Here is a 25897-nt window from a genome sequence, read left to right on the forward strand (position 1 = left end):
CCATCAGGTATTTCTCACTTGGACAATTCTATGTAGGATGTTCTTAAGGTGAATAGCAGTAGGAATATATTTACTTATTGGTAGCATTTAATTATTAAAGTAATTTTAATTACTTTAGCTATTGTTTTTTTAAATATATTTTTATTGATTTCAGAGAGGAAGAGAGAGATAGAAACCTCAATGAGGAGAAAGAATCATTGATTGGCTGCCTCCTGCATGCCCCCTACTGGGGATTGAGCCCACAACCCTGGGCATGTGCCCTTGACCAGTATCGAACTTGGGACCGTTTGGTCCACAAGCCGAGGCTCTATTCACTGAGTCAAACCAGCTAGGGCATAGCTATTGTTTTAAAATCTATGAAACGACTGAAAGTTGTTTTACATTAGTATTAAACCATATGTTATATGTAAATTATAGAATAAAGTACGTTTATTCTGTCAAAGTTAAATAGCTAACCAATATCTGTAATACCAAACTACCCACTATGACAAGATGACCCAATTTCTAACTATAAGGGTGAGTACACTCAGGTCAGGAAAAAATGTTTCATGACTACATTAATTTGTAGTTAGGTTTAAATATACATTATAGTTTAATTAAAACAACTTAAAAACACTTTGAATATAGATATGAGTAAGATAAGAACTTTAAAATACTTGCTTATTGGAATAAAACCCCTCAACTAAGTGCCAGGCGGGTAATTAATCACTTTAAAAAAATAAAAAATAAAAAAATAAAGAATAAAATACTTGCTTATAGAAATTTGTGCATGGGGGATGGGGGTGAGAAGAGGTCCCTCAGCCCAGCCTGCACTCTCTCGCAATCCGGGACCCCTCCGGGGATGTCCGACTGCTAGTTTAGGCCCGATCCTGCAGACATCCCTCTCGCAACGCGGGACCCTGGCTCCTAACAGCTAACCTGAACACCCCTAACTGCCTCTGCCTTGGTCCCCGCTGTGGCAGCTTCGAAAGGAAGGATGTCTGGAATAATGTCCGGAAGGTCGTTCAGCTGTCCGGTCTTATTATGCTTTTATTATTATTATAGTCAGTTCAAACTTATAAAAATAATACTTGAGTTTGACCGGAGTGGCTCACTGGTTGAGCATCAACCTATGAACCAGGAGGTCATGGTTCAATTCCTGGTCAGGGCACATGCCCAGGTTGCAGGCTTGATCCCTAAGGCAGGAGGCAGCCGATCAATGATTATCTCTCACCATTTCTCTCTCTCTCTCTCTCTCTCTCTCTCTCTCTCTCTCTCTCTCTCTCTCCCCCTCCCTTCCTGCCTCCCTCCCTCCCTCTCTCCCCACCCCTCTCCCTTCCTCTCTGAAATAAATACAAATATTAAAAAAAGAATAATACTTGAGAGCACATTTTATCAATAACTCACAGTTTTGTATGTTTAAGGACAATGTAAAGGCATGGGTAAATAAGTAAGAACCACTGCTCACAGATAACAGCTAAATGAAGGCACAGTGTATTAGGGGGGAAAAAGGAATTTTCCTTGCCAAATCGACTTATAAGTTCATAGCAAACAGCAGAAACGTATAGGATTTTTAAAAATCCAGCTGAATATAGCAAATTATAATTATAATCATTATTATAGATCACACAGGGAGAACAAAGGGTAAAATATTTAACTGCAGCAGTGTTTGACTATATTCTACGCAGTGAGAAAACCTGAAGTCATTTTCAAGGCCCACCATTTCTTCTTTTCAGTCAGGTCGAGTTTCTAAGCTTTCTAAATCTCTGTTTTCTGGCTGATGAAAAGAAAATAGAATTCCACCAAGTCTCCTCTCTACTTACTCCAGGACTTCTGTGAGGATCAAATGAGATGAGGCACGGGAAAACGCTTCACAGATATTTGGTTAAAGTATAAAATGTTTCCAACTGGCTATAAAGCAAGTCATGTTCCTGGGCTGAAGAAACTCCAAGGAGGCTAGTTGCTAGGGAGAGGAAGCCAGGTATTGCTATGTGATGTCATTACCTGGTGCCCACAGCGACCGTTTCCGAGATGGGCTTGGCTGTGGGCTGCATTTTGTGCCATGAGGTCTCAGCAGCGTCGGCTGCGATTTGGTGGGCTGTTGTTCTGGGGTGGTGGCAGGGCCTGTATCCCACTTGGGGGAAGTCAAGTGTTGCTTTGTGGGCACCAGGTCCATGATGCTGTTTCTCTGTAAATGGCCAGTGCGCGTCATGGCAGCTCCTGCATTGAGTGTCTGTGCACTGGTGGTCAGTGCGCATCATAACAACTGGTTGGACAGACACTTATCATATTAGCCTTTTATATATATACTAGAGGCCTGGTGCCCCAAAATTTGTGCACTCGGGGGGAGGGAGAGGAGGTCCCTCAGCCCGGCCTGTGCCCACTTGCAGTCTGGGACCCATCGGGAGATAACGACCTGCTGGCTTAGGCCTGCTCCCGGGTGGCAGAGGGCAGGCCCAATCCCTAGGTGCAGCCCCTGGTCGGACTCAGAGCAGGGCCGATTGGGGAGTTGGGGCGCTGCCCCCTGTCATGCACAGAGCAGGGCGGATCGGGAGGTTGCGATGCCACCCCTAGTCACGCTCAGGGTAAGGCCGATTGGGGGGTTGGGGCACCGCCCCGTCACACTCAAGGCAGGGTCGATAGGGAGATTGCGGCGCCACCCCGTCACGCACAGAGCAGGGCCGATCAGGGGGTTGGGGTGCTGCCCCCTATCACGCAAAGAGCAGGGCCCATCAGGGGGGTTGGGGCTCTGTACTCTGTCACGCACACAGCAGGGCCGATCAGTGGGTTGAGGAGCTCCCCCCTGTCACGCACAGAGCAGGGCCGATCAGGGGGTTGGGGAGCTCCCCCATGTCACTCACAGAGCAGGGCGGATCAGGGGGTTGGGGCACCGCCCTCTATCACCCACAGAGCTGGGCCGATCAGGGGGTTGGGGCACCACCACTGTCACACTCAGGGCAGGGCCAATGGGGGGGGGGGAGGTTGGGGCGCCGCACCCTGTCACGCTGATACTGGTGCTGGGAGGCCTCGGGGCTCCGCTGATCCCGGTGCTGGGAGGCATATTACCCTTTTACTATATAGGATAGAAGCCTGGTGCACGGGTGGGGGCCGGCTGGTTTGCCCTGAAGGGTGTCCTGGATCAGGGTGGGGGTCCCGCTTGGGTGCCTGGCCAGCCTGGGTGAGGGGATGATGGCTGTTTGCAGCTGGTCACACACCCTTTAGGGTGGGGGTCCCCACTGGGGTGCCTGGCCAGTGTGGTTGAGGGGCTGAGGGCCGTTTTCAGGCTGGCGGGTGACTGAAGCTCCCAACCTGTCCTTTTTTCCTTTTTTTTTTTTTTTTTTTTTAAATATATTTTATTGATTTTTTACAGAGAGGAAGGGAAGGCAGAGAGATAGAGAGTTAGAAACATCGATGAGAGAGAAACATCGATCAGCTGCCTCCTGCACATCTCCCACTGGGGATGTGCCTGCAACCCAGGTACATGCCCTTGACCGGAATCGAACCTGGGACCCCTCAGTCCGCAGGCCGACGCTCCATCCACCGAGCCAAACCGGTTTCGGCCTTTTTTCCTTTTTTTTTATTCTGGGCCAGCTTTAGCTCTGAGGCTCGGGTCCAGCTATGAGACCTCTGCTGCTGAAAGCAGGTTTCTGGCCTTTGTTTACCCTTCTGTATTTAAAACAATGTTGCGGTCCTGCTGGCTGAAGCCTGGGGTTTTGTTTAGCTTCTATATTTGTTACAATGTTGCTTAGAGTGCAGCTGAGAGGCCGGCAAGGCAGGCGGGGAAGCTTGGCTCCCTCCATCACTGAAGCAAGCAAGCCTCCCTGTTCGCATCAGCTGCCTGGCTGCGGGCCGCCATCTAGGCTGGCAGTTAATTTGCATATCGCCCTGATTAGCCAATGGGAAGGGTAGTGGTCATACGCTAATTACCATGTTTCTCTTTTATTAGCTAGGATATAATATATTACATGGAGTTGAGGTTAGCTTTCATGGGAACAGCTAGATGTACAGGTATAAAATACAACCTTCTATTTCATACCTGTATCTCTAGCACTCTGGTGGTATCAGTCTTAAATCCTAAAAGATGAAGTTTTCAGTGCATCAGATTTTACTGGAGTCAGGTGCTTCAAGCCAATTCTGTTCATATAAGAAATTAAAGTATATATGCCAGTTAATAAATGGGTTATGTGGAACCAAAGGAAATCTGAGGAAGACCAGATATTTGTGAGAGTCTAAGCACTACAGTCTCTACATATTAGAAAACCTACCTTGGAAATTAAGGTTTCAGAACCTAAATCAATAAGGAAAATACCACAGTAAAGGGGGGTTAGAAAATTAATTTTAATCGCTTCATTTTTTTCTATTCTGATAATTTCATCCTTCCACACATCTTTGGAGATAACTTCTGCAAACATTATCGTTTTCTGAAACAAATGCTCCTTCTGTAGTTAATGCTCAAATAGTTATTACCAATGCCTACTTTTTTTTCCATTTCCAGCCAACCCTTCTTCTCACAGATTAAGTTATTCTCTAGGTATGTTATATTACAGCCAAGTTCCTGAGCATGTCTCTCAGTCATTATGCCTCTCTAATATGACTGTTTCTACTGTTATCTATTTTACCCTTTGACTCTCAAAAGGTAGTTTTCCAAATTTTCAGTGCTTTGTATGTGTGCCCCACTATTGTGCATTTTAATGTATATTCTGAAAGGATGAAAGATGATAGAATGTTCAAATATCACTTGAATATCACTCATAGGGCTACAAATGTTTTTTAAATGAAACATAGAAATGTTGGTGATCATACAACAAAAAAATATTAGCTTTAATATAATAGTGGGTTATGGAGATTATTATACCAGCACATGCATGATTCAATCTTTTGATTAAAAAGCACTATACTTAAGTGAGTTATAAAAAGCTCAGAAAACTGGAAACATAAATGCAGTCTAGAATAGATTATTCAGACTAATATACAAGTCTTGGCATGAATAATAAGAGAATTGTGGTTGATCCACAGAACAGTTGGATTATGAACCAGAATATGCAAATCAGGTAACTATTTATGATAATTATTAAAATGTTAACTTGCAAATAAAGCACAGAAAATAACATTCTACAGTAGGTTGATTCAAGCACAGTATAGGACAAAGCCGTATAATTAGAAATATATGTAGTTTATGGTATGTATTACTTTCAGGCATGTTAATACCAAAGCAATAACGTAAGCACAATTGAATTTAAAGTTAGGATAATTGTATGTTCTCTTTACACACATGCACACTCTCATGCACATGCACACACTCAAGTGCACACGCGTGCGCATGTGCACACACACACAGACACAAACACTTTCTATTTACTTACTATGGGCTCCTCTCAGGTCTCAGACTTAGAAGCTTCCACTTTTTCACCTCTATACATGATAGTGAGTTGTGCTGATTTATTGTCCACAATACTTTAAAGCCACTTACATTGTCTTTATTTGCAAAGCCACAACACTCCTTTCCCAGGCTTCTGAACCTAACGTATGAACTGCTACTTTGCACAAGATTCAGTATCTGCTTTCATTTTCTCCATCAATAGCTCTAAAAATAACTACCAGAATAATCTTCACATAAATAATCGTGCTTATAAGGCTTGCAGTGCTGAGTATGTATGTATGTATTATGTTTTGTTTGACCTGATTACAAATCCAAGTCTAAACTCCCATCCAAAGACTCAAAGGTCTTTGTGAAGTGGCCTCCTGTCTTCTCCAAACCAATGCGACTTTGGTTCTCATGACACCCATCACCTCATTTTATTCAGTCCTTTCAATCTCTCCTATCAGTGATTAAATTTCTGGTTTATTGATTCTGTTCCTTACTGCTCCTAACAGATATTTCAATCCTTATAATTTTTCTAGCTCACTCTTATATTTTCCTATATTTTAGCCAGATTTCTTTTCTTCTTAATTTTTAGCATCTTTTATACTTGGTTTGAAAAGAACAGGTATGCTTCTTGAAAATACTAAGCATATTTTAATAAAATTTACTTCCCCTTCCTAGACTTAAACCTTTTCTATGAGTATGTCTTTACTCAGTCCCCTAAAAACAATGCTCCCTTGATTTTTTCTATGGCATCTTTTGGTCTTTGCCTATTTACTCATTCTTGAAGTCAGCTCTGTACTTTCTTAATAAGTGTGAAAAAGGGTATGGTGGTGAATTACTTTCCTTGGTTCCCTTCATTATCCACATATTGATTTTAAATCTTCCAGATCTTAACAACCTGGGCCAAATTTCTAACATGAGTTGCCATTTGCTTACTATGGCTCTGTAGAACAGAGCTCACCCGGGTTCCACTACTTCCTGTCTGGATAAAGTGAAGCATTACCTTCTCCTTAAAGATACATCAATAAAAATGCAATGCCTGACTGCATAGATCCCATGGTTCTACACACTTTCCTGGCATTAATTTTTCTATTGCCAAATGCAATATGCCATGACCTATCTTCTTCTCCCTTGGCCACATTACATTATCAGGAACTTCGCTGCTGAATAAAGCAAGGCACTAATAGGTGAGTAATTGGTAGGAAGAGGTCAGTATATTCATGAAATGGTCTTGTCACAAAGCAACTCCTTCAGAGCAGAAAAGAACTTTTTTGTTCAAAGGCCTGGTATGTTCGTAGCAGCACAATTCACCATAGCTAAGATTTGGAAACAGCCTAAGTGCCCATCAGCAGATGAGTGGATTAAAAAACTGTGGTACATCTACACAATGGAATACTACGCTGCGGTAAAAAAGAAGGCATTCTTGCCATTTGCAACAGCATGGATGGAACTGGAGAGCATTATATTAAGTGAAATAAGCCAGTCAGAGAAAGATAAATACCACATGATCTCACTCATTGGTGGAATATAGTGATCAACATAGACTGATGAACAGGGACAGATCCAGAGACGGAGAAACAGTGATCAGACTGTCAATTCCTAGAGGGAAAGTAGGGGAGGGTGGGGGTAAGGGGAAGAGATCAACCAAAGGACTTGTATGCATACATATAAGCCAAACCAATGGACACAGACAATGGGGAAGAGAGAATGGGGGGGGGGGAGGTTGGGGGTTAATGGGAGGATGAGGACACATTTGTAATGCCTTAACCAATAAAGAAATCAAAGACAACAACAAAAAACAAAACAAAACAACAACAACAAAACAAAGGCCTGGTATCTCAAAGGTGTAAGCACATAGAATTTTTAAAAACCTCAAAAAATAAAAAAACTTCCTATCACCATTCTGCCTCCCCTTGCTACATACCATTCTGCTTCTGAACCCCATTTGCATTTTGGTTTGTAGAAGTTCTTCCTGTTGTCTGGCAGATTACTGATAAATATTCTGGGTTGCAACAATACTTAATTTTGTGTCTTTATTTCTATAAGCATTTTTAAAACTTTTTATTTATTGATTTAAGACAGAGAGAGAGGGAGAGGGGGAGGGAGAGGGAGAAGAAAAGGCAAAGGGAGACATTTGTTGTCCCACTTATTTAAGCATTCATTGGTTAATGCTTATATGTGCTTTGACCAGGGATCAAACCCACAACCTTAGCAATTCGGGAGGATGCTCTAAACCAGGGGTGGAGAATCTTTTTTCTGCCAAGGGCCATTTAGATATTTATAACACTATTCAGGGGCCATACAAAATTTCAACTTAAAAATGAGCCTGCTATATTTGGTCAAACATTTAACTCACCCCTAATGCTTTGGCAGGGCCAGACCAAACGATTTCTCAGGCCTTATATGGCCCACTGGCTGGTTGTTCCCCATCTCTGCTCTAAACCAACTGAGCTACCTGACCAGAGCTACAAACATTTTGACAAGAGCATAAAACAGCATGGACTGGGTATCAAAAAATTGGTTCAATCCTTAACTTGCTGGTCCCTTTTTACCTACTTCGGGTTCCACTGCATTGGATACTGTTGCCCATCATCTCAAGCTCACATTCTCATAGATCCTATATTCTGGCTTCTTTGGTCATCTACTGTGCTCTCTAAATCAATCATCAACCCTGGGATACCTCACTGTTTATTCAACAAATTAGGGCTGGGTTAAGGTGAAGGGAGTGAGTAAAGTTAGTCACTGCGTTGCTCATAAATTTTAATGGTATGCCAAAACCCAGTAAGATAAAAAAAATTTAATATATTTTTAATGACATCATGTAAAAAAATAATTAACAAAATATCAAAATTTTAAATAAAAACAAGGTCAGTAACACTGCTATTGCAAGCCACATGAAACCCCAAACAAAGGTGAAATCAGTAATACAATAACATGTCTTATCCTAGTCTTGGTCTTGAAACAAATATTTGAGTGACTATCAGCACTTTCCAGCTACTGAGCTCTGCTCTGGTATTTGCAGAAGGCAGAACATGAGGCCTGCTTATGGGAGTCACACAATTTCACGCAATCCTATCTCAACTGTATCCTCTTTTCATAGCTCTTGGTGATTTCATTATTAATTTTATTCACACTTTGTTTCTCAAGTTCTTTAACTGTACTTGCCTTCCTTGATCTTAAGTAAACTAAAATCAAGGTTATTAAGACAAAAGTTACTGGATTTCCCAACTGAGTGCTCCACTCCAATACAAGAAGCCACATATACTTCTCATTGCTCAAAATTTCTCTAACTAATCACCCACATGCTTCTATTTCTCTCTTACTTCAGAGAAAGAGGGTTCTCTCTTGATTGTCAGATATTATATTCGCTCCCTTTTCCTTCTTCTTTCTATATCAACTTCAAATCCTTCCTCTTTTGAGAGAAATTGCATCTCAGAGACTGTAAAATCCTTTCTAGACCTAAAACATTCTTTCTGTAACCTTATTTCAATTACTTCATTGCTGCTTAAAACAGTGGTATACAGACACTGCTTGCAGTTTCTCAATGCTTACTCATTAATTGCTTCTGTCCCCAGCATCTGATTTAAAATACATAAGAATCACCTTATAGTTTCTTATCTATATCCTTTTCATCTATAATCACTTTCTCACCTATATCCTTCTTCCATTACCAGTAATATGTCCCTTCTTGACAGCCTCATCATCTCATAACTAACTGAAATAAATGCTTAATTGGTGGCCTAGCCTTCTAACTAATTTGCTTAATTCCACCTCTGCTCTGTATTCCATTCTATACTGTGCCACTTGTTATTCCCTTGTATCTAAGCCATCACCAACAAGAAATCAATGTTCTACTCAACCCTAGATCCACTCACACTTTTTCTACATGTTGTATAACTCTGCCATTTTTTTTACTACTCCCTATATTTTGAATGTTCCTCCTATCCCTTCCTAGGAAAACCCTAGCCATGTAAAAGTGCATTTTAAGTGAGATTTTTATTTTTCTCACTAGATTATAAATTTCTTGAACCCAGGGGTATTCCCATCACCTAACAAACAATGAACCTCCTTAATAAAAAGGAACAGAGAGGACATTACCCCATAGTGCAAACTACTTCCCTTAGGAAATCTATATACTATATGGTAAATAATTTGGTTTTCTATAATATATCAATATATATTATCCAAAATTATAACACTGAGAAGAAAAGAAATTTTCAAGCAAACAAAGCCAAAATGTGATTGCTTCTGAACAAGTCTAGATAAGGGGTCGGGAAATGATAGATTTGAATATGGCCTATGAGCTAGGGATGGTTGCCGTATTTCAAAATGTCTCTTTAAAAAAACCAAAAGGAAGCTATCTTGTAACACATGAAAAGTAAATGAAATTCAAATTTTAGTTATCGTAAGTCACATTTTACTAGAACACAGCCCTACCAATGCATTTACATATTGTCTGTGGCTCTTCTGTGTTGTAAGGACAGAATTCAGTAGTTACTACAGACTATACACCTACCATGCCGAAAATATTTACTATCTGGCTCTTTACCAAAAACATGTGCTCACTCCTAGTCTCTATCAGCAAAGGTGACCAGCAGAAACCTGAACAGCAGAAAGCAAGGGTGCCGCACAAGGCAGAAAGGCCGTGTCTAACCAGAGCAAAGAACCCTCCTCGAACATCAAACAGGAGTATTCTCTGAGGGGAAAATGCTTAAAAGGAATCATCCTACTGGTTGACAGAAAGCAACCAGCTGAGGAGTATAATTTGATTGTTCATTTTTAAATTATATCCTCAGAAACAGAAACTGACTCACTCCACTCTCCACCCCTCAGATACACACTTACTTTCAATTTATGCACTTCATAAACATGGATAAACTGATAACCAGCCTCCTGCGGTGGCAAACAAGAATATATATCTTGCCCTCCAAATATATCATTTGGTAACATTATCATAAACTGAAAAATATTTCAAGAAGCAATGGCTCCTACTGTGTAACTATTCAGAATAAGAAGAACTTGATGTCAAATATACCCAAACTCAGATCTTTGTTTTTGGCAGCTACTTTCGAGTGTACACATGGTAAATGCCAAACAGAATCAATAAAGCCAGGTAATTCCTGGAGGAACATATTTTTAGCCAATTCCTTCTGGTCAGTCCATTAGGAGGTAATGGTATTTCAATTCAGATGTTATGCAGACCTGAGTTGCTTCACAACTGATATAGATAACTAATTACAGGTTCTCTTCATATTTCCCAGATCCCTTGCCATGTTTTGTGACACAAAATTCTGTGGTATCAACACAGTACTTTCTCCCATGAACTGCTTCTTGAAAAATATTTTGGCTCTGCCTATAAGCATCAATATAGTCCACATCAATGGGAGAGCAGGACCCAATGAGAATACAAGTCAATATTCTCCTATCATGATGAGATGCTACTGCCTTGCCATAAGCTTGTTTGCTAGCTAAAAAATCTGAGTCAGTTAATTTAGTAAAAACTCAGTGAGCTTCTGCTATGTGCCTATTGGAATTCAGGGATGAAATATACAACCTCTGCTTTCAAAGAACAAATAGTTTAGTTGGGAAGACAGATGAATAAACCAAACATAAAGACTACCTATACAACAGCCAAAGTGTAAGAAAATTCATCTAAGACAAAGTGCAGGTAAATTTTTTTAAAAAATTACCTTATTTCCATTTCTCTCCTCTAGTTGCTTACTTCCTCTCTTCCCCTAACTACAGGAAACAGTGGGGATTTTAGATATCTAGTTTATTGGCTTTCAGTATAATTTGGGTTGGTAGATAGTGATCAAATACATAGGTTAGCCATCATTTTATTAAATAATTTTTTTTCTCTCTTTGGATCTAGACAGACCTCTAGACAAGAGATTTCTAGAAATAAAGGTTCCTAGATTCCATTGGCTTTGGGCCCTTTTCCTTAGAATTATATATATATATATTTTAGGAATTATGTCCTTAGTTTTGTTTTGTGTTTTCATCAAAGGTGACTAAAATAGTTAATTTTCAACAGGGATACTTAAGTTATTGAATAATACCAGGATTGGAAATTTTATCACAAACAAATTTTAAAGTTGATAATGAAAACAGGATCTGAGGAAGACTTAATTTTGGAAGTGAGCTTTGGAAGTGAATTTTTTAAATACCCAATAAATATTTTGTATTTTCTAAAAATAGAGCAATACTACTAATAAAAGAAATGCTTTTTTATTCATATCAAGTATTAATAATGGGTATGACACAATTAATTGTCATATATCCACTCTCGTTTTTAAAAAACCCACTAGGGTTTTTAAATGTTAATGAGATCATTATAAATACTTTGCTTGCTATAGAGAAAATGCACACTAAGAAGTATATTTTATTGTTACTCTGGGTTTGATCCTTCACCCTATTGTTTAGTGCCTTTCTGATTTTATTGAGTTGCATGTGGACCACCTAATTAGGGCCCAGCCTCTGCCAGCCCTCAGTCAATCCTCGGCTCCCTCCCTCCTGATACTAATGGAGCAGTTACAGGGTCCAGGTTCAATCTGGGCTTCGTTACAAAAACCTTATATGCCTCCTGCTCTGCCTCATTCTTCAGGATACAGAGACTAAACATTATAATTACAAAAAACTCTTAAATGAATAATAATTAGCAAAGCTTTATGAATATTTATAATTTTTTTAAAATCTTTGTTGTTGAAAGTATTACATATGTCCCCTTTTTCCCCCATTGTCCTCTCCCTCCTCTCCCCTAGGCCTTCATCACCCTAGGCTGTGTCTATGGGTTATACATATACCATATGAGTTCACTGGTTGATCTCTGCCCCACTGCACCCTCCCCTGCCTTCCCTCAGGGGTTATTATCAATAACCTTTACCTAAGATCAATGATTATTACGCAAGCCAATATGATTAACTCCTTTTGAAGTTAATACCAAAAAGTATTTTCTTAGAAATGGTGCTCTTTCTTTCCTTAAAGGAGGAGAATTGTGTAACCCACAGTGTTAAACCTTTGTCCTGGCCAAGAACCTAAGGCTGTATTTCTGGTGTGTTTCATTCTTCATTACAAATAATCACTTAGTGCTATGTGCCCTGGTGCTGGGGATCCAGAGTGCACAAAACAAACAAGGGACCTGCGACTTGTTTAAAATTGTCTTTTTAAAAACTTTTCAAAATACAATTTCTTTCCTTTCTATAAAATCTTGGTTCTAAGTAATCAGACATTTTAATATGTAAGAATGTTTGACTCCTAAGCTAACCCAGAAAAGGTACGTACAGCCAACGGTAACTTCTGTGAGTTATCTTAGATATTAAAATCCCATTTCTAATAGAATTTGTATAGGAGTATATGCTAAGAAGTCTTTTAAAATAAGTTAGCAACATTAAAAACAAAACTATCAACTTGTAATGATCAGAATTCCTACCGCAGTCAATCTTGTATTTAAAGTGGTATTCCTGAAGATCGTTTCATGAACTACACCAGATCACTGTCTTCATATAAGCATTGAGGCTAACAGGGTCCTAGGAGCACTTGCAGGGCTCTGCCTTTACCTGAATGTGTAGACACAAACACCTCTATCTGGAAACCATTGCTTCCCCACGGCAGCAAGTAACATAAATTCAGCCCAGAGTTTCCAGCTCGTTTAGGGTAGAAAATTCCCATCACTGCCCTTGTTGATCACATAGTCTTTACTCTCCCAGGCAACTGCCTTCCCACATTCTATAGGACTCCTGCTTGGGCAAGCTTGGTCCGTAGTATCTTTGCTGCAGTGTTTCTCAGTACTACAGCTGTGGGCTTTTGAGCAAGATATTTCTTCACTATGTGGAACTGTTTAGCGCACTGCAAAGCCTTTAACAGTTACCTACTAAATGCTAGTGCGGTTTCCTAATTACTATGGCAAACCCTCTAATACCCCACCACACACACACACACACACACACACACACACACACCTGCACTTTGTGCATCCAAATGCTTGGGGGGTAGGAGGGGGGAGAGGTAAGGAGAAATGAATAAAGAATGTAAGCTCCATGGGATCTTTGTTTTGTTCATTGATGTAAACCATGCACCTAGAACACAGGTGCAGAACTCAGAAAGCCTAATACTCAACAACCCTGATCTTTAAAATGATGGGCGCTGGCTGTAGAGAATTAAGTCCTGCCTCAGCAAACCTAAAACATGATTCCTTTGAAACCACAGGTTCTTTTGTGGTTTTAAGCTAATGCTGCTTCTTATTCATTAGTTTATTATAAGAGGATACAGGGAAGCTCTTTTCTTACAGATGTGGCACTAACTCAGTGGTTCCCAAACTTATTTGACCTACCGCCCCCTTTCCAGAAAAAATATTACTCAGCGCCCCCTGGAAATTAATTTTTTTAAAATTTTAATAGCAATTAAACAGAAAGATATATGTATTAATGTTTCTACCCTTTTCGTAAAATATAGTAAAGAAAGGTGTACATTAGAAACATTGAAGTTTGAAATTATGAAACTATTTATTGAACTCAGAATAGAAAGGTAATACAAAAAAAGTTAAAACAAATGCACCTGTGGCCATCACCGCCCCCCTGGATCGCTGCAGCGCCCACCAGGGGGCGGTAGCGCCCACTTTGGGAATCACTGCACTAACTAATCCTATAATGCCTTTAGCTGGCAAATCTCTGAACTCTCCACAGCAATAACACTTAAGACTCTGCACCAAGAAATCCAAAGACATATTTCTCCTTCCATTTGCCTGGAATGACTTGAGCCTTAAGGAGGGGATTAATAGTCCCCCAAGTTATCAAGTGGCTAAGAGGCATCAGCACACGACTGGAGACCCCCAATATCCAATTAGTCTTAAAGTATGTGTTTGTTTTCTAATATAGTTACACAATAGCTTATGAATATTGACTTGGAAGGACCAGACAAGTTTATGTATCAAGAACTGAAAAAAATATTAAAAAATACATTAGAATCAAAACAGTGGTATGAAATGAAGAAATTTCATTATTAGAAGCTAAATATAAAAAGAAAATATGAAGTATATTTAAAGAGTCCAAGTTAACGATGTCACATCTTTATTTCCTGAAGAAATGTCCTATAAGCACACATTATTTTACAATGTAAAAAATGAGATTTCCTAAAGATTCTTAGCCCATGTCTAGCCCCAGATGCATAGCTATTCATTCACACGTTTCACCATTTATTGTATGTGAGGGCCATCCAGCCTGTAGACAATTCAATTAATCTTATAACTGACGTACAAAAAACTCCAACAACAACAACAACCAAAAAAACAGATGTGGCATTAAGATTTACAAAGTTATTGAAACTTTTTAACAAGTAAAACGCATCTTTACTTAGCTACACCAGAATGAGGAATAAAGGGGTTTACATATGTTCCAATTCTAAACCTATCAATCAAACCCATGTTATTCCTTTGGGAGCTTATTTACATGCATATTTATCAGCCTCACATGCTAATTCCCTGCTGTTTTATGCCTGTGAGGCATGTTTATGAGTCATAATTGTTGATCTCATTTGATGTATTTCACTGAAGGAAGACATTTTTCAGTTATGTGGCCTAATGTCAATGAGTTACGATGACCTGATCTTCCCAATGCAACTTGCTCTTTAATTTTTATTAGGACATAACTTATTGTACAGGAAAAGCAGTATAGTAGAATAAAAGAATAAATGTTTTATATGAAGAATTTAGTTAAGCATCTCATTTTTGATCCGTCTCACCCTCATATTCACTCTGAAATGTGGCTGTAAACACTGTCACTCACTCACTTTTTCTACACTTGTGGACTGAAGCTGAGCTTTATAACCTGCACTTCCGTCTAACTCTCAGGACCCTCCTCCAGTTCATCCTAACACATTTTTATTCACTTAATCTATTAATATTCCTTTACTATCTTTTTCCCCACAATCATGATTCAGTTGACTTTTTAAGTCTGTACTACAAACTTGAATAACAAACTATTTTCTCCAATTAACTTAAAATGTTACTTAAGGCAGGGGGGTCTAAAATAGATAAACTGGGTAATGATAACTATTTCTGCATTCATTAATCCCTTAGAAATTATTAAGTATCCTGTTTACATCACAATATCACTAATTTTTTTTAAGTACAAATACTATATGCAACATATAGCAGACTAAAATTTAGTGAGAGGCTGATAAATATGCATTAAGGGAGAGTATATGCTAAGACCTTGTGATTATTGTGAAAGAGAAATGGGATATATGTAGTGTACATGTATTTCTATAGATGATTCTAAATTAGTGCTGCAGTGAGGTGCTTTACAATAATGGGATATGACTTAGATAACTATAAAATATATGTAAAAATATCTCAAGAGTCTTAAAATAACAGCTTCCACACAACCAAGAGAAATCAGACTTAAAAAAATAAATTTCTGCGACATGGACTTGTGTAAGGAAAATGGTTTATGCTTTTTCTGTCCAGCACTCTTTGGGTGTGAATATTTCATACTACTGAAATATCATGCAAGGAGTTACACTAAATGGGTTCAACAGCACCATGACTCCAGCAGGAGCAAGAAAGCATGAAGCCTCCCCTTCGTCTTCTACTCGATGATCATACCACTGGAGTGACAGCCAGATTGAGCTGTAGCCCAGAAGATTAAGCATTAAAAGACAGGCATATGTGGCACAAAGACAACTGGAGCACAATGGTTATTCTCTCCCCTCTTGACCTACACTTGAAGAATAAAAATTATAAAGAATTTGAATTTTATTTATTTATTTATATAAACATTTTATTGATTTTTTACAGAGAGGAAGGGAGAGGGATAGTTAGAAACATCGATGAGAAAGAAACATCGATCAGCAGCCTCCTGCACACTCCCTACTGGGTATATGCCTGTAACCAAGGTACATGCCTTCGACTAGAATCAAATCTGGGACCCTTGAGTCCACAGGCCGATGCTCTATCCATTGAGACAAACCAGTTAGGGCAAGAATCTGAATTTTAGAGTGTATCAGAAGGTGTTTTAATGGCAGGATTAAAAGCTTACACTGCAAGGAAATATTAAAAGTATTAATATTCTTATGCTCAAATAATTTTTTTAAAGTTTGGTAATCAACCCGGCTGGTATGGTTCAGCGGTTGAGTGTCCACCTATAACCCAGCCAGCAGGTCACAGTTTGATTCCTGGTCAGGGAACATGCATGGGTTTCAGTCTCAATCCCCAGTAGGGGGCATGCAGGAGGCAGCCAATCAATGATTACCTCACATCATTGTTGTTTCTCTCTCTCTCTCTCTCTCTCTCTCCTTTCCTCTCTGATATCAATAAAAACAACAACATATTTTTTAAAAGTTTGGCTAAGCAATAAACTGAAAAACATATTTTAGGTAGAGGAAGAATCGTAAGTATAAAAAAAAACTGTGAAAGAAACTACTTAGTTTTCCTCATTTCCTAGCATTTGCAAAAGAACTAGAACAGGTCGATAAATAACAGTACTGTATAAACAGCATTTTAAAAAACTCCAGAACAAGTTGGTATCTAGTACATATATTCACAATGCCATGGAATTTAAAATGTACTGTAGTGCATTAGAACTTACATGTGTTAATAAAATTTAATTGACTTGCTTCTACCACAGAGATAAACCAATCATATCACACATTTATTGCAGTAGGTCAGAGAGTAAGTAGAATTACCACATAAAGCAATAAATTTATCCTTTAAAAATACTATAAATAAATGATAAACTACACTAATAGGATACACAAAAAATGGTGATGCCAGTTGCAGGATATTATGGTTTTTCAACATTCATATCATTGTGATGTAATTAGAAGAATATTAAAATTCAACACTAATCTAGTGTGTTATTTAAATACATTGAGGTTTTATAAAGGAGATTTTTTAAAAAATTAAACACTTACTTCAGGTCTTTACACAAATGAAGGAGGCCTTTTTGCTTTCCTGCTGCCTTAATTAAAATTGTAACACCCACCCTCATTTACTTTCTACCCCTCTTCCATGCTTCATTTTCTCCTTAGTCCTTATTACCACCAAACATGGTATCTATTACATACTGACCTTGTTTACTGTCTGTCTTCCACTAATAAACTTCTAGTTAAGTTTACTGTGTGCAGATTATTGTGCGTTTTGTTCACTCCTATATCCCCAGCATCTATAACAAGGCTGAGCATAGAGTAGGCACTCAATTAGTAGCTACTGAGTGAAGAACTCAATGAATATTAAACCTTAATGAATATCTGAAGATAAATGAAGTAAAATGAAAAATTTTTACATTAACAATCAAACCAGAATATGTAGGAGAGTTGGGACTGAATGTCTGATAGCCCTATAAAATTCTAAATAGTAATATTATATTAATGTCATAATACATTTGGCTCAGTTACCAGAGCACCTTAATCTATGCACTCAATCATGTCTCTTGAGCTATTCAACCCTTCACATACAGTAAGACGAAAAAAAATCACAAAGTGTTAATCCTATAAAAAGCTATAATTCTGACCTTCCCCTCCCCCAAAAAAATCTCAATTAAAATGTACAGAATAAAAACTGATAAACAAATTGGTTAAAAGTCTTACGTGTCAGTATTTTGAAAGCATATTTGAATCATGAAAGATTAAATAAAGAAATAATTATTGAACTTGAGCAATCTCATGCCTCTAACACACTATTTAAATGTGACTTTGATAGAGGATTAAATAACTTGTGGTGGGTGGAGGGGGCTGGAGGGGCGGCCGCGCGGGAGGGGCGGGGCGGAGTGAGGCGGGTCTGGGTGCTGTCATGGGCCGGAGTGGCTGCTCAGCCTCAGTCAGCTCTCCGCGCTGGAGCTGCCAGCATGACCGATGGATGCTCTTCTGCCCGTGTCTCCGGAGAAGAAGGACGACGGCTACTTTCGGAAGGGTTGCAACCCCCTTGCACAAACTGGCCGAAGCAAACTGCAGAATCAGAGGGCTGCCTTGAACCAACAGATCCTGAAAGCTGTGCGGATGAGAACGGGAGCAGAAAACCTTCTGAAAGCAGCCACGAACCACAAGGTACGCGAGCAGGTGCGCCTGCAACTGAGCTTTGTGAACTCAGACCTGCAGATGCTCAAGGAAGAGCTGGAGGGGCTCAACATCTCAGTGGGAGTCTATCGGAGCACAGAGGAGACGTTTACAATCCCGCTGATTCCACTTGGCCTGAAGGAAACCAAGGATGTTGACTTGTCAGTCGTTCTCAAGGATTTTATTCTGGAACACTTCAGTGAAGATAGCTACCTATATGAGGATGAAATAGCAGATCTTATGGATCTGAGACAAGTTTGTAGGACGCCCAGCCGGGATGGGGCTGGGGTTGAGCTGCTGATGAGTTATTTCCTCCAGCTGGGCTTTGTTGAGAGCGGATTCTTCCCGCCCACCCGACAGATGGGGATCTTGTTTACATGGTATGACTCCCTGACCGGGGTTCCAGTCAGCCAGCAGAACTTGTTACTGGAGAAAGCCAGCATTCTGTTTAACGTTGGAGCCCTCTACACACAGATTGGGACCCGGTGTAATCGGCAGGTGCAAGCTGGGCTGGAGTGGGCAATGGATACGTTTCAGAAAGCCGCAGGGGTTTTGAACTACCTGAAAGAGACATTTACTCACACACCGAGTTATGACATGAGTCCCGCCATGCTCAGTGTGCTGGTCAAAATGATGCTTGCACAAGCCCAAGAAACCATGTTTGAGAAAATCTGCCTTCCTGGGATCCAGAATGAGTTCTTCATGCTGGTGAAGGAGGCTCAGGAGGCTGCCAAGGTGGGAGAGGTCTATCAGCAGCTGCACACGGCCATGAGCCAGGCGCCAGTGAAGGAGAACATCCCCTACTCCTGGGCCAGCGTGGCCTGTGTGAAGGCCCACCACTATGGAGCCCTGGCCCACTACTTTGTAGCCACTCTCCTCATCGACCACCAATTGAAGCCGGGTACAGATGAAGACCACCAGGAGAAGTGCCTGTCCCAGCTCTATGACCACATGCCAGAGGGGCTGACGCCCTTGGCCACGCTGAACAACACGAACCAGTGCCGACAGCTGGTCAAGTCCCATCTGCGCAAAGCCATTGCCCATCACGAGGAGTCTGTGAGGGGAGTGAGCCTATGCAAGAAGCTCCGCAACATCGAGCTGCTGCAGGAGGTGCTGTCCGTGGCACACCAGCGATCCCAGCTCAAATACACGCAGCACCAGGAGGACGATGACCTGCTGAACTTGATCGATGCTACTGACATTATTTCTAAAACTGAGCAAGAGGTTGAAATTATAGTGCCACAGTTCTCCAAGGTGACAGCAACAGACTTCTTCCAGAAATTGGGTCCTTTGTCGGTGTTTTCGGCCAACAAGAGATGGACACCTCCTCGAAGCATTCACTTTACTGCGGAAGAAGGGGACTTAGGGTTCACCTTGAGAGGAAACTCTCCAGTTCAGGTCCACTTCCTGGATCCTTACTGCGCTGCTGTGCTGGCAGGAGCCAAGGAAGGGGATTATATTGTTTCCATTCAAAATGTGGATCGTAAATGGCTGACAGTAAGCGAGGTTATGAAACTGCTGAAGAGCTTCGGCGAGGACGACATTGAGATGAAGGTTGTGAGCCACCTGGACTCCACCTCATCCATGCATAATAAATGTGCCACATACTCTGTGGGAATGCAGAAAACTTACTCCATGATCTGCTTAGCCATAGACGATGATGATGATAAGACTGGTAAAACGAAGACGATCTCGAAAAAGCTTTTTTTCTTGAGTTGGGGCACCAACAAGAACAGACAGAAGTCCGCCAGCACCTTGTGCCTCCCTTCGGTTGGGGTTGTCAGGCCTCAAGTCAAGAAGAAGCTCCCGTCTCCTTTCGGCCTTCTTAACTCCGACAGTTCTATGTACTAATGTGAGGAAACAACGCTCAGGCCCAAAACATTTCCAGTGCTGGCTAGGCCTTCATATTTGTGCCATAACGGGAAATTTCTAAATATCCTCATCCTGTTTTCTCACAGTGTAACCTTACAATGGATGTCTATGAGTGAAAGTAACAAGAAACTTCTAGAAATGTGTGGAAAACAAATTTATTCAAGGAATGTCACCATAGTGCTGCATGTTATTTATTATACAAAGTATTGTAAATAGAATAGTAATGAAAATATGACTATTTTTAATGGCTACAACTATGACTTTTAGTTACCATCAAAGTTAAATTGGGGTTACCTATATTGGTCTTATTTGTAAGTTTCCAGGCTTGGGTAATAGATCATTCCTTAACTCAGAATCTAGATGAGCCCAAATTAAGGCAATCAAGGGACCATAACGATGGGTTTAAATTAGTATTACTAAAAAGGTTACAAAGAGGTGCTTTCTAAGGGTACTTCATTAACCAAAAATGACAAGATTTTACTACTATTTCTATATAATATGAATGCAATTTCCAGATAAAGCCTGGTATCCAATTTGTCATGACTTTTTAGATAAGCAGTTTTGGAGTAGCCTTCCTTCTAGTTACATGTCATTCACAAGTGGCTAACACAGCGGCAGTGTTAAATGGAGATGCTGTCTACAAGGTAGATAATATACTGTTTGATACTCAAAACATTTTTCATTTTGTTTAAAGTAGAAAGTACGTAATTATATATTTTAAGTCTTTGAAATGGGTTGAATTGTAAATAACTTAGCACATTAATGTAAACATGTGAACTCATATAAAAATAAATTTGTAACATGGAAGATTCCGTTAATATTCTAGTTCATTCAAAACAAAACAAATTTAAAGATAAATGTAGAGTACAAGACACTAAACTCTTGCAAACAATAGAAAAGAGTTTGGGGGATTTTCTCGTACTTCCACAAAGACTAAAATGTGGAGGTGGTTCTGTGGCTCAACATACTTAATTTTCTTCTTCTCTCTTACATTAAAATATCTGTCCTGGCCAGGAGTACGTAAATCAAATTCGATGAGAATTTAACTGAATACAAGGTGAACATACCTACTGATAGACAGATTTATGGCTTTTTCTACTTAATAAAACTTTTTTTTATTTAGAAAGTAAACAAAAGTACAGTTTTTGTAAATAACATGAAATGATCTAGCTTATCATTAAAGTGTATTATTAAAATTTATTTCGCTCTCTTAAAAAAAAAGTTTTACTTTTTAGTTGTTTATGATACATCTTGGAATAAACATGCAGATACCCCATGAGGGGAAAGGCTCATAAACCTCACTTTTACACCAATGGTAACTTTCAAATATGACATGTTCCTTTAAAGAATTTCGTTACCAATGGTGAAGTTTTTTAAATTAAGAGATAAGAGAGAGACTTTAAAACAGAAACTATCTTATCATCTATTAAAGGAATACAGAGCCAAAGTCAGTGATCATCTGATAAAATTGCTCCTTTTCTTTAATTTACCATTTGGTAATACAGGACAGACAGAATATGTTGGCAAATATTTTTCTGAAATATTACTACTTATTCATCAAAACAGAATTCTGAGTTATAAAACTTATTCAGATACACACACACACACACACACACACACACACACACACACAACCTATTATAATCTGAATTTGTATTTGTCCTGTGAGAAGTTTCATATTTTTCTTTGGGCAAAATGTGGAAACCATATCTGATTAATTCATTTAGAAAGTGAATGTTTTAGTCCATTTGGACTGATATAATAACAATACTATAAGACCAGGTAGCTTAAAAAAAAATTTCTCACAGTCCAAGAGGCTGGGAACTTCAAAATCAAATAGCTGGCAGATTCAGTGTCTGGTGAGAACCAGGTAGCTTCATGATTCAAAGGTGGTTGTGTTCTTGTTATGTACTTACATGGTGAAAAGAATGGGAGAAAGTTCTTTTAAAAGGGTGCTAATCCCAATTATGAGGGCTCTACCTTCATGACCTAATCATCTCACAATGGTCCCACCCTCCTAACACCATCACATTGGGGGCTGGGATTTCAACATATGAATTCTGGGAGAACAAAATATTCAATCCACTAAACATGACATAATTGATTATGAGTACGGTCCTCTGTGCTAGGCATGGGCAACACTAGCAATATTTAAAAGGCGGAATAAATTTACCCATAAAGATAAAAACAAGCTGGAAGGTATGTGAAAGTAAGAAAAAAAGAAGAGTAACATATTGTAATAGTAGAAATATAAACAACTACTCTAATCTTCACAAGAAATTTTGGACATAGTTTCAGATGAATAAGAACTTTCCAGTCAACCAATTAGCCACATTTTATTCTATTTTGATGTATCACTCACAGTGCAAGTAAAATATAATAAAGAACAGGGAAATCACATAATTTGAAAAAGTGAAAATAAATTAAACTCGAAGGCTAATGATCAAGGGACACATTCAGAATTTGGGAAAATATTGCCAAACTGACTGCCAAAAGGATTATACCAATTTATATTCCCACTAAAAGCATAGGAAAATGTCCATCTCACTGGACTTCAGCCAACACCCACTTTGATTATTTTTTAAATCTTGGACAATTTGGTAAAAAAGTTATCTTGCTTTAATGTTATTTCATAGATGGAAAATGATGTCATTCCATATAATTATTAAACATCTAAAATACTTTTTGGAGATTGCTTATATTCTATGACCATTTTTCTATTATGTTCATCTTTCCTTCTAATTTGTCTGAATTCTCAAATAGTAAAGATATCAAACTCTTATTAACCAACTCTAAAGATTAGAGTATCTTAGGGTTCCATCTTGACCCCATAATTAAATGGTCTCAAATGCAGCACCACCCTTATGTTGACACATCCCAAATCTATATCTGAAATTGGTACTAGAGAATTCAATGGGTAGATGTGCCTTTAATAATTTATCTACAGATTCTTAACTTGTTCCTAATCTTAAACAGAGAATTTTAAATATTCCACCAATGACAATATTGCTATAGCTTTTTATACATGCCCTTTTGCACATCATGAAACTTATCTTCTATTCACAGTTTACTAAGAGTTTTATTTATCATAAAGTTATTTAATTTTTCTGTTTTCCCTACATCTACTGAAATGACTTTTCCTCTTTACTGTGTTAATAAGGTGAGTTATGTTAAATATTTTTCTAATGAACAAACCTTGCATTCCCCAGGACAAATAAAATTTGGTAAGATGTGTTGTTATCTATGTACACAGGGCTACATTCAGTTTACTAATACTTTATTTGTATCTATATTCATGTACAAGAATGGCCTGTACTTTCCCATAATGCCCCTTTCTGATATGGTTATAAAGGTTATATTAGCCATTTGAGAATATTCTCAATATCTCAATTATCTGAAATAATTTTTATTAGAATAAAATTATCTCTTTTCCCTTTGTTAAAAATCATCTGTCCCCAGTGTTTACTCTGTGGGATATGATTAAGTATTTATTACATCAATGGTTACAGAATCACACAGAATTTTTGTATCTGTAACTTTATATTTTAATGTTTATGATACAGCTGTATGTAGTGTTGTGTGTCCTTTATAAAAATCACTTTAACAAATAACTTTTACCATTTTTAAATAAATTCTTTGTACATACTCTAAGAGTTAACCTAGCCATAGTTTTAGATGTGCAACATACAACTCAGAAAGCAACACAAATATTTTAGCATTATAGAGCAGTTACTATTTTACATACAATGCATTGAAATAAATTTATTTCAGCCAGCATTAATAATTTTTAATATAAATGTTTCCATTTCATATTAGTTTTCAAATTTGTTTTCACAATATTTTCTTATTATCTTTTAATTAGCTTATAATTCTGAATGTATTTAGAAAGATGTTTTTCATATTCAAAGATTCTCTCTGGAAATTTGACTAAAATTATGTTACACTTGTTTAAAGATCTTATGTAAAGATCTTAACATACTTTTAATCTGGTAATCCTAGAAATTTAAGAAAACTATTGTTTTTGTTAATTATTTCCCAGTGGCCAACACATTGTTAAGTTCTATTTCTTCTTTTATTTTTCAGTCAATTGTCTTAGATTTTCAGTTATTCTTTCGTGTTTTTCATCACGTCATCCTTTCTGAATGGTTCTTCCTGACATAAAATACTTATCTCATAACTGCTCATTTACATTTCTGCTTCAGTATTTATTGCAAACTGATGGTATTATAGGTCATAATTATTTTCCTTTTTGAATACACGCTTTTTACAATGTGGCTTTCCAGTTCCTTCCATACAGGGGTGATGGCATAATAACAATGAGTTTTCCAATCCATGAACATAAAAGTTATCTCTATTTATTTATATTTTCCTTAAAGTAATATTTTGCACTTTGCAAAATACTTCCTATACTTTTATCACTGTATCCCTAAGTATTTAATTCTTTTTAATGTAACTGTGAATTGTTGGCTTTGTTCATTGCTAGTATACAGAAATATAATTTTGCCACCACTTAACTCTAGCTGGCTCTGTTTGTCCCTTGCTTTAGAAAAGAAAATTTGGTGGATGTGACAAAGTGCCAATACAAAGCCTACTTCTTATGAAACACTGCAGCTTCTGTTTGTCCTCCTAGAATGCTTAAACCACTATGTAAACAAGTGAAGGCTAGCCTGCCAAAGGAGGGAACATTTAACTTAGCCACTCCCATCACTTCGCTCAACAGTCAGCCAATCACCAGACATATAAGGTAGGCCATCTTAGACCTGCTATCACCCAGACATATAAGTAAGCTCTGCCCAGAACAAGAGTATTACCCAGCATACCCATTTCTCATTAGCAATAACAAATATTTATTGTTTTAGTAATTGAGTTTAGGTTATACAGTAAAAGCTATACCTAGACTATTTATAAATAGCATGAAATATTATTGTTTGACATATATCAAATATGTAATTGGCCAATACAGCTCATTTCAGCTATTGAGCTCAGATAAATACCATTCATTTGAACACATCTTTAATTTTTAAATGTGATACATCAAAGTGTAGTTCTTAGAAGTTTCAGAAAATAATTCCAAACTTTCAGAAGTTTTGCTGTATGGTTTTACTAAAAAGCAGTTTGTAAATAAAATAGAAAAAAAAACATATTAATATTAAAACTTTAAAAATCAGAAAAGAAAAAGCTAATCTCCACAGAATATGACTCAAAATATGCCTCAAAGCTTTTCTAAATGAGACATACATATGAAAATTTTTAAATTAAAATTACTAAGAAACATTTATTTTAGAAAAATTGATAATGTCATTCTTCATAACTCTGACTATGTAGAATAAATACTGTGATCCTTAAGAAAGTATTATATTAAAATATTTCAATACTGCTTTTATTGCAAATGACTCATCTTTTTATCACTTAAATAAGCATTTTCGGTACACAACTGTTTAGTGAAATTTACTCTGGAGAGTCATCCAAAACATAAATATAAATAATATATTTTAGATGTTTAATCATGTACATCCAAGGCAATGTTTACATGTTCCCTGTAATGTGTACCTTTAAATCCTATGTAAAAGAAAACGTTGTCATTTTTGTTTAAAAATAATTTAAAGTGATAAATAATAAGACACTGTCTAAAAA

General features: G+C 38.1%; 2 protein-coding genes across 7 annotated transcripts in view; one reads left to right on the plus strand and one right to left on the minus strand.

Annotated features, from left to right (window-relative positions):
- The window catches only part of TBC1D5 (TBC1 domain family member 5), a 457482-nt gene that overhangs the window by 236126 nt on the left and 195459 nt on the right, over window positions 1-25897 (minus strand). The gene's annotated exons all lie outside the window — the stretch shown is intronic.
- On the plus strand, window positions 18185-20970 carry LOC132215597 (rhophilin-2-like). Its single transcript, XM_059664047.1, has one exon. It carries the CDS (start codon window positions 18191-18193, stop codon window positions 20240-20242), a length of 2052 nt encoding a protein of 683 aa, XP_059520030.1. The 5' UTR covers window positions 18185-18190; the 3' UTR covers window positions 20243-20970.

The sequence above is a fragment of the Myotis daubentonii genome, chromosome 14, assembly GCF_963259705.1.
Source record: "Myotis daubentonii chromosome 14, mMyoDau2.1, whole genome shotgun sequence".
Lineage (NCBI taxonomy): Eukaryota > Metazoa > Chordata > Mammalia > Chiroptera > Vespertilionidae > Myotis > Myotis daubentonii.

Bases quoted from the DNA above. Each gene is read 5' to 3' on its own strand.
- LOC132215597 (XM_059664047.1), top strand. From the start codon at position 18,191: ATGGATGCTCTTCTGCCCGTGTCTCCGGAGAAGAAGGACGACGGCTAC.